The 9676-nt window shown below is 53.9% G+C and overlaps 1 protein-coding gene across 1 annotated transcript in view; it reads left to right on the top strand.

Annotated features, from left to right (window-relative positions):
• The window catches only part of Fes (FES proto-oncogene, tyrosine kinase), a 10316-nt gene extending 3379 nt beyond the window's left edge, over positions 1–6937 (top strand). Inside the window, exons 4-19 of the mRNA XM_021166450.2 lie at positions 596–692; positions 870–1053; positions 1480–1617; positions 1697–1816; positions 1953–2075; positions 2178–2364; positions 2489–2572; positions 3070–3279; positions 3602–3724; positions 4014–4067; positions 4573–4691; positions 4994–5088; positions 5172–5295; positions 5978–6135; positions 6249–6371; positions 6634–6937. Of these exons, the coding sequence (XP_021022109.1) occupies positions 596–692; positions 870–1053; positions 1480–1617; positions 1697–1816; positions 1953–2075; positions 2178–2364; positions 2489–2572; positions 3070–3279; positions 3602–3724; positions 4014–4067; positions 4573–4691; positions 4994–5088; positions 5172–5295; positions 5978–6135; positions 6249–6371; positions 6634–6776 (2082 nt within the window). The 3' untranslated portion in view covers positions 6777–6937. The remainder of the gene's footprint in view (positions 1–595; positions 693–869; positions 1054–1479; positions 1618–1696; positions 1817–1952; positions 2076–2177; positions 2365–2488; positions 2573–3069; positions 3280–3601; positions 3725–4013; positions 4068–4572; positions 4692–4993; positions 5089–5171; positions 5296–5977; positions 6136–6248; positions 6372–6633) is intronic.
• Positions 6938–9676: the final 2739 nt, after the last annotated feature.

The following is a 9676-nucleotide window of genomic DNA, read 5'->3' as shown; positions in this document are numbered from 1 at the left end:
ACAACCATCCGTAACGAATCTGATGCCCTCTTCTGGAGTGTCTGAAGACAGCTACAGTGTACTTACAGATAATTAAAAAAAAAAAAAAAAAAAAAGAATAGTAACTCAGTGTGAACTTGAGTGTAGTGGCTCATGTGTGTAATCCCAGCATTCCAGAGATAGGACTGTGACAAATTTGAGGCCAGCCTGGGCTACAGAATGGGTCCTGGGTAAACCTGGAATAGTCTTGAGGTAGTGAGGCCCTACCTCAAAAAAAAATGATGAGAAGGAAAAGAATTTCAATATGATAACCCCAGGATATGAAACCAAGCCTAAGGAGGTTCTTTTGACTATGGGGTCATATGAATCTACACATCTGCCACCAGGAAGGATAGTTGGAGCCTGTCCCAAATTCTTCCCTGCCTCCTTCAGCAGCACACCACAGCAGCTCCTCTGACCCTGACCTTAGCAGCCCCCTTCCCCACAAGTCTCCAGACTCCCTCGGAAGGATGAGTCCCTCTAACCTGACAGCCTGGGCGGCAGGGCCTTACCTCAGATGTGATTGCCCCAGGCGTAAGGGTCTGCCTCTGCGCCCTGACCTCCCTTTTCCTTCCAGACCCACAGCCAGGACATTGAGAAGCTGAAGAGTCAGTACCGGACCCTGGTACGAGATAGCACCCAGGCCAGGCGCAAGTACCAGGAAGCCAGCAAAGGTTCGCTCTTCTTCCTGGCAGGGAGAAAACCCAGTCTAGTAGACCTGTTAGCTAGTGCCAGGGAGTGCCCAGGGGCTGCTCCTTAGGCCTCTGGGATACCAACCCCATGCCCTGAGCATGTGTATATGCGCGCCCACTCCCACTCTCCCTCCCTCCCTCTCACCTCTCACCTGGCAGACAAGGATCGAGACAAGGCCAAAGACAAGTACGTCCGGAGCCTGTGGAAGCTCTTTGCCCACCACAACCGCTACGTCCTGGGCGTGAGGGCCGCACAGCTGCACCACCACCACCACCACCGGTTCATGCTACCCGGCCTGCTGCAGTCACTGCAGGATTTGCACGAAGAGATGGTGGGCATTCTGTAAGCGCAGTCCCGGTGCTTTCTAACCGACAGTAGAACAGAAGGCTGGAACTGGGCGGTTGGGGGTGGGGTGGCGGTGCTAAGCCCTGGGGAGACAGGGTTTGGGGGTCAGCAGCACATTACTGCCTTATGCATTTATTGGGGACCTAGTTCCAGAGTACTTCCTGTGTACCAGGCCCTACCCACAGGATCTCAGTGGTTCTTTGTCACCACTGCCAGTATACCTACTATCCTATCAGGAAGCAGAAGGCCAGGGCGGCCTTAAATGATTTATTTGCCTAAAGTTACTCACTTGCATATGAGCTAAGGTGTGTGTGTTGGGGGGGGGGGTGCCGGTTTCCAACCTAGAATTGTTCCAGAAGTGTTGTCCTAGGCTGAGCTAGCCTTCTTGCCTAGCCTGACTCTATGGGGTGGGGGGCAATGCAGGAAGGACATCCTGCAGGAATACCTGGAGATTAGCAGTCTGGTGCAGGACGATGTGGCATCCATTCACCGTGAGCTGGCTGCAGCAGCTGCTCGGATCCAGCCTGAGTTTGAGTACGTAGGCTTCCTGCGACAATATGGGTAAGCTGATCCATATCCTCGAGCCTCCTGAGCGCCAGGACTTCTGACGGATTAACTGAAGGACCTTGTCCACCCACAGATCCACCCCTGACGTGCCACCTTGTGTCACTTTTGATGAGTCGCTTCTTGAAGAGGGTGAACAGCTGGAGCCGGGGGAGCTGCAGCTGAACGAGTTGACCTTGGAAAGCGTGCAACACACGTGCGTACTCCTCTGTCATGCTACCCACATGTGGGTGTGGGCAGGGAGTCCTTGGCCAGGTGGCCAGGCTAGGTTGGCTCTGTTGGGGTGCATGTGGTGGGGGCCCAGCTTTCATTCTCCTGCCCTTGGGGTACAGGCTGACCTCTGTGACAGATGAACTGGCTGTGGCCACCAAAGAGGTGCTGAGCCGGCAGGAGATGGTCAGTCAGCTGCAGTGTGAGCTCCAGAGTGAGGAACAGAACACCCACCCCCGGGAACGGTGAGCAGGCCCCGCGGGCAGCAGCCTCCTGACTCCCGCCCGCCCCTATGCTGTGCCACAAGCTTCAAACCGACCCTCTCTCTGCCCTGCTCCTGCCTGCAGGGTGCAGCTTCTGGGCAAGAGGCAGATGCTGCAAGAGGCAATACAAGGATTGCAGATAGCACTGTGCAGCCAGGACAAGCTTCAGGCCCAGCAGGAACTTCTGCAGAGCAAGATGGAGCAGCTCGGCACGGGCGAACCCCCAGCCGTGCCTCTCCTTCAGGATGACCGCCATTCCACCTCCTCCACGGTGAGATGCACCCTACCACGACAACGCCCTCCCCTGCCAGCCTGCTTGCAGGGGCTGTGCTCCTCATTTTTGCCCTCCCCCTCCCTAAGCCTGGCCACCCGCTGACGTCTGTCCCTGGCCTCAGGAGCAGGAGCGAGAGGGGGGAAGGACACCCACACTGGAGATCCTTAAAAGCCACTTCTCCGGAATCTTCCGCCCCAAGTTCTCTGTGAGTAGTACCAAGGCTGGGCCTCTACCTCTGCCCATCTAGATAGGCCAGGCCAGGAGCCTCAGATAAGCTCCTTAGACCTCCACACTCTGCATAGAAGGACCTGCCTGCCTAGACGGCTTTCACTGGGGCGGGGGTGAGAGGATGGGGGTTGTCAGGGGACATCCTTCCCTTCCTTGGGGTTCCAGGCTGCAGATACCTCTGAGCCCTGCCAGCCCCCATGTTCTCTCCTCACCATCCCTGTATGCTGCAGAGCTACTCCACTCCTCTGCCCGCTCTGGGCGTGACAGAGAGGCCTGTGGTTCAGAGGAGAAAAGTACTAACTTGGTTGGGATCTGCTAGCCTAAGCTTCCCATTCTGGTTGTGCTCAGAGCGAGCTTGAGCCAGGCTGGCCGCTCTAGTGTTGCTGTAAGGAGGAGAGCATATGAGAAACCCCAAGCTAGCCCAGGGTTCTCCCGCTCTGAGCCAGCCCAGTGACTCCTGCATGCTCCTCCCAGATCCCTCCACCACTGCAGCTCGTGCCGGAAGTGCAGAAGCCTCTTTATGAGCAGCTGTGGTACCACGGGGCTATCCCTCGGGCAGAGGTAGCTGAGCTGCTAACACACTCCGGGGACTTCCTGGTTCGGGAGAGCCAGGGCAAGCAGGAGTATGTACTGTCTGTGATGTGGGATGGCCAGCCCCGGCATTTCATCATCCAGTCCTCAGATGTGAGTGGGCTGGGATGCTGACCCTATTCCTTCTGTCTTCCCCCTCTCTAGGGAAATGGTCTAGAGCTCGGTGACCTTGAGTGTAGGGAATAGCCATCCCTGCTTTAGGTGCCTCCTTCTCTAACTCAGTTGGAGTCAGAGAAGGTAGCAAGAGTGTCATGTACTCATGTGTCCTAGGTAGTCCCTGCCCCCTCCTCCCCTCCCCCTCCTCCTCTCCCTCCCCGCTGCTGCTCTTTTCGTCCTCTCCCAGACCTCAGGCCCCCTCACCAAAGGAAGCCGCTGACCTCATGTCCCCCCAACACCTGCAATCCCTGCCTCACAGAACCTGTTCCGGCTGGAAGGGGATGGCTTCCCCAGCATACCTCTGCTCATCACTCACCTGCTGTCCTCCCAGCAACCCCTTACAAAGAAGAGTGGTGTTGTCCTGTTCAGGGCGGTGCCCAAGGTGAGCCTGTGGCCAGCCTGGCCCATGTTGAGCTTGGGAATCACAGACGCTTAGAGTGTGAGTGTTACCCCAAAATGTGGCCAGCCTCCTCCTCGGCTGGGGATGCCTTCCTACCCACAGGCCATATATATCAGCCTGATCCCCAGATTATCTTAGTGTCCGGATATGCCCAAGCCTATCGGCCACTGTGACACACTGAGTCAGCTCCATAGTGTCAACAGGAGTGTCCTTCACGGGGTCCAGCACCCTTCTGTTTGCAGACTTCTAACTCCCTCACTTCTCTCCTCAGGACAAGTGGGTTCTGAAGCACGAGGACCTGGTGCTGGGAGAGCAGATCGGAAGGGTAAGTGTAGCCCACGGCCCGGGGACTCGCCAGCCTTCTGGGCTCTACTGTGACTTTCCTCACCAGCTTCGTCCAGGCCCCTCACCCCGTCCCACCTTGGGTTCCACCTCCAGAGTCCTAGAGGGTCTCCCTGACCCAATGAGATCCCAGCTCATACCCCCTGATTCCTTTCTCGGAAAATAGTGACTACCAACCCCTAGGCTGGCATCTTGCTCTAGCTCCAGCCCTGCTCTGGGGTGTCTTGCCAAGCTCCTCTGTTAATGTAAAATGCCAGCCACTTTCCAGTCAGTTTCCCAACCCAAAGAAAAGTGATTTCTGGATTTCCCATGTCACTTCTTAGAGAAGGTGGCACAGGTAACTTTTATATCTCTACAAGGGGAAGTCTTCATAGAAAGCCAGGGTGACAAATCAGCATGGACAATTGGGGACAAGATGGCCTGTCCTCTTGAGGTGAGAAAGGGCAGCAGTGCCAGGAAGTTGTGGTAGGAACCCAGGATTATTGCAGGGGAACTTCGGAGAGGTGTTTAGTGGCCGCCTTCGTGCAGACAACACCCCGGTGGCTGTGAAGTCTTGTCGAGAGACACTCCCACCTGACCTCAAGGCCAAGTTTCTGCAAGAAGCGAGGTGGGTCATCAAATGAGCGAGGCCCGAGGTCCCTTGTGTGAGAGGTGTCCTCTATGTACTGCCTGGCAATTAGGGCTCCGAGTCGACTCTTACCCGAGTAATACCCATAATGCAAAGAGGTACTAACCAGGGCCCCAGCTGCAGTCACGTGTCCAAGGCTGCAGCCATTCGCGGCCACTCTTCTCCCCCGTAGCTTTCTGTCTTCTCTGAGGCTCCTTTTCAGAGGGGGAGGGGGAGGCGGGGGCCGATGTAGAAGGCTGCGAGCACAGATCGCACGTAGCCTAAGCAGCAGTGCTCCCCAGGATCCTGAAACAGTACAACCACCCCAACATTGTACGTCTCATCGGGGTCTGCACACAGAAACAGCCGATCTACATCGTCATGGAGCTGGTTCAAGGTGAGCAGAGGTGTTGGTCTCCATGATGAGGGCTCAGCTTGCCTGGTGTTGCCCACAAGGCTCAAGGCTGCTCTCGCCTCTAGGGGGCGACTTTCTTACCTTCCTGCGGACAGAGGGAGCCCGCCTGCGGGTGAAGACTCTGCTGCAGATGGTAGGGGACGCAGCTGCTGGCATGGAATACTTGGAAAGCAAGTGCTGTATCCACCGGTGAGTGAGAGGCAGGCCCTGATGCAGGCTATGGGAGACCCCATCACGGTGGCTCCCCCTGGGCTGAAGTGGTTTCTAGTGCTTTGTGTGTGAGAGTCCCACCATGTTTCTGTACATATGCACATACGTGTCCATCTGTGTGGAAGTCAGAGGTCAGTTAGATGTCTTTTTGTTGTTGTTTTTGTTTGTTCGTTTTTTGGTTTTGGGTTTTTTAGATGTATTTATTTTATTTACATGAGTACACTGTAGCTGTCTTCAGACACACCAGGAGAGGGCATCAGATCCTGTTACAGATGGTTGTGAGCCACCTTGTGGTTGCTGCGAATTGAACTCAGGATCTTTGGAAGAGCAGTCAGTGAACCATCTCTCCAGCCCAATGTTAGGTGTCTTGATCTTTATCAGTTTAATTTTGGAAACAGTCTCTCACTAAACCTTGGTGAAGCTGGCTGGCCAGCGAATCCTTCAATGCCCCAGTGCTGGGGTAACAGACGAGCATTGCCAACTTTTTCTGTGAGAGCTAGGGATCTGAACTTAGGTCCTCGTGTCTGCTCAGCAGACACTTTACAAACTGCAATACCTCCTAAGCCCTAAAGAACAGCTATATTGTTGGTTGTCTAGAGTGCTTGACCCAGCTGGGCAAGCAACACTGGTTGAAAACCAACTTCCGCCCTGCTTCACCCAGGGACCTGGCTGCTCGGAACTGCCTGGTGACAGAGAAGAATGTCCTGAAGATCAGCGACTTTGGGATGTCCCGTGAAGAAGCTGATGGGATCTATGCCGCCTCAGCAGGCCTCAGACAAGTCCCTGTTAAGTGGACTGCCCCTGAGGCCCTTAACTACGGTACCAGATTCTCACCCATTCTGGGCGGCAAGGCTGATGACTGAGCATGGGTGGCCTCTGGGCCCTTGGATGTGCACAGTCTCCCTCTGTATGCTGCCTTGCTTCCTCTGCAGGACGCTACTCCTCAGAGAGTGATGTGTGGAGCTTTGGTATTTTGCTGTGGGAAACCTTCAGCCTGGGGGCCTCACCCTATCCCAACCTCACCAATCAGCAAACACGGGAGTTTGTAGAAAAGGGTAAGGCCACAGATTTATGATGGTGCCTCAGGACCAAGCTCCTAAGATGTTCCCACCAAACTCTTTCTTCTCAAAACCTACTGGGGCAAAATAAGAAAAGCCTGTAGCTACCACAGGTGACAAGCCTGTCTATGCATGGTGGGTTAGAGATTAGAGCCTAGGCCTCTGTTTTTTTGGTTCTTAGTAGACAAGAGTGGTTCCTTAAGGGCAGTGAATCAGGAGGAATCTGATCCCTTCTCATACTTGGCACCTGTGCCCCTAGGGCATCGTCTGCCTTGCCCAGAGCTGTGCCCCGATGCAGTCTTCAGGCTCATGGAGCAGTGCTGGGCCTATGAGCCTGGGCAGAGACCTAGCTTCAGCACCATCTGCCAGGAGCTCCACAGTATCCGCAAGCGGCATCGGTGAGACCTCCTCAGCAGTTCCCACTCACTGCTGGACAGCTCCAAGACCTGGGTTCCAACCACCAGCAACAGGGCAGGGTGCGGCCCCAGGGAGGTTCTCCGTCCTTCTTCCTGCCCAAACTCCTCTCTTAGGCAGAAAAATAAAACAAGTTGTGTTCATCAGGTGATATTGACATGTGTGCTCCTCTGGAGGCCAAGGGGTCAGTTCTTAGGAAAAGGTGGACATCCGGTAGAGCTGACATGATTTGGTTTAATGTGGACAGGAGCCAGGAAGTGCAAGGTGCTATACAAGCTTTGGCCAGATGGTGGCGCAGTTCCCTAGAACAGAATCACAGTGCAAAGCTGCTCAGGTAAATTGTAAAGATGTTGCCTTCCGGGAACCTGTGGAGGTACAGGCTGGCAACTAAGGTGTAGAAGTCATGGGTCTGTGAAAAATAGAGAATAGTCACACAGTCACAGAAAGTGCAGGGGATGAGCACACAGGTAAAGTAAGGCTTCCCCACAAAGAAGACATGTTTTTTCAAGGTGAGAACTAAAGATGAATGTGAGCAAGGCTGAGGGCTAACCCAGGACTTTCGAGCTCCCACAAGTCCTGCGGAAACCCCTGCCATCTGAAACAGTCTTTGGAAACAGGGAATGTCAGGAACATAGCAGCATGGCGCTAACACACCAACAAACACACCACAAACACTGGGAGTGGCTTATAAGACAAATTAATGAGGACCACAAAATACCCTGTAACCATACACACCCCCCACCTCACCCTACCCCACCAGACTCAGACACCACACACACACACACACACACACAGGCTCATGCATGGACGCATGCACGCATATTCTTGGTCAGGCAAAGTGGTTCATACCTGTGTGGTTTATAAAAGCCTTTACAGAGAGAGGCTGGGCATGCAGCCTGGTTGATGGGTTGCTTACTGAGGTTCTGTTTCATTATCAGGATCACATACAAATTCCTAGTACTTGGGAGGTAGGGGTGAGTGAGTTCTCTGTGAGTTCAAGTGCAGCCTCTGCTACATAAAGAATGTGGGGTCAGGCTGGGTAACATGAGACTGTCTCAGATGATGATGATGACAGGCTCTGGGGGTCAGGAAGCACAGGAGAGCCACTGCTAAGGAACAAGGCAATCAGATGCCTTTAATCCCAGCACTTAGAAGGCAGAGGCAGGTAGCTCTCCATGAGTTCAAGGCCAGACTGCTCTACAAGAGAGTTCCAGGACAGCCAGAGTAGACCAGGCTGGCTTTGAACTCACAGGGATGAGCCTGCCTCTACTTCCTGAGTACTGGGATTAAAGGTTTGTATCACTACTCTGGGCTCTGAGACCCACTCTCATCAAGAGTGAGAAAGACCTGAGCGGACATGTTGGAAGCGCACCTCACTGGACAGGCAGAGGAGGGTGCCGCTCTGACTGAGGAGGGAGAAAAGCCGCTCAGTTGCTGAGCAACCGGCCCCCATCCTCCAAGCCACTCGAGGCTGCAAACATGACATGGATATAAAGGAGAAAACTACAGAGAAATCCAGGGCTTGTCTCAGAGTCCTCACAAATGCGATTAAACAGCTCATTGAGATGACTTCTTGCCATCTGGTCCCGGGAAGAAGGGAGGCTACCAGTTCAGACCACTGTGAGCCAGCCTAGAATCACGATGGCCTCCTCAGGTGCTCAGGTGATGAAATGGTCACCTCACCCCCCCCCACACACACACACACTGCACACACACACACACTCACACACACTGCACATTTTATCTACTTCCTGGGCTGAGGAGGGAAAGGGATTTCTTCATGCATTCTTAGGGATAATTTTGGGGAACCCATTTAGGTATTAGGCAATACATCTCGTAGGGTTGCACCCATGGCAAAAGTCAAGAGGCAAAAGCGTGTGTGCATATGGTGGGTTCAGAGGAGATCCTGCAGAAAAGCCACCTGGGGGACCCAGCTGTTCTACCAAGAGGTCAGTAAAGTGAAATGTGACCCTACCCAAAAAGGCAGGGTTTCAGTTCTCATTGGGAGTGAAAGACAGAGATCTGGGCCACTGTTGACAGTTCCTTTGGGCAGACAGGTGGGCCACCCAGAAGCCATGCCCTCTCAGCTGTAGTGTGTTCTAAGAGACAAGGAACTGCCTGACACCACACTGTCACCACATTCCTCGCTCTCCATAGACAAGGGGGAAGGTTAGAGGCCTACGTCTCTGGAGTGACTCCTGGGGAGGGGCCCAACCTTTACTTCCCGGGCCTAGCCAAGTGGCTGATATCAGAGAAGGAAGAGGAAGGCCTTTATACAAGAGCTAATAGAAACGGAAGAACTGATACTATCGCCTTTTATCAGCCCTGAGTGGCCAGTAAAAGAAATGACTCATGGCCTATGACACACACCAGTGGTTACGAACCACAGAATTCTTGGAACAGACTGGTATGCAAGGACATCCTGAGAGCCTTTCTCGGGCACGTCACTGCATTGAGACGAAGAACATCAGTTTGCCTGCATGTCCGTGACAGGATGTCCTCAACACTGCTGTTCCCTGAGTCCCTTGATATTGGCCCCAGGGGACAGGGTAACACAGAGAAGCCTGGGATCCTGTGAAGGCTGGTCCTCACTGTCAGTTTGATTGGATGGTGGGTCACCTGAGAGACTGGTGAGGCTCACCTGAGGTATATGGATGAGAGTGTTCCTGGGAGAAGTGGCTGAGGGAGGACCTACCCTGACCAAGGGGGGACCACCATCCCACAGACTAGGGTTCCAGACCCTAAAACAGGACAAGAAGAAAGCCAACCCAGGTACAGTGGCTCATGTCTGTAATCCCAGCCACTGGGAGGTGGAGGCAGGAGGATCAGGAATTCACATGACAGGAAACCCTGTCAGAGAGAGAGAGAGAGAGAGAGAGAGAGAGAGA

The sequence above is a fragment of the Mus caroli genome, chromosome 7 (genome assembly GCF_900094665.2).
Source record: "Mus caroli chromosome 7, CAROLI_EIJ_v1.1, whole genome shotgun sequence".
NCBI classification, from domain to species: domain Eukaryota; kingdom Metazoa; phylum Chordata; class Mammalia; order Rodentia; family Muridae; genus Mus; species Mus caroli.
This window is presented reverse-complemented; position numbering and strand designations above follow the sequence as displayed.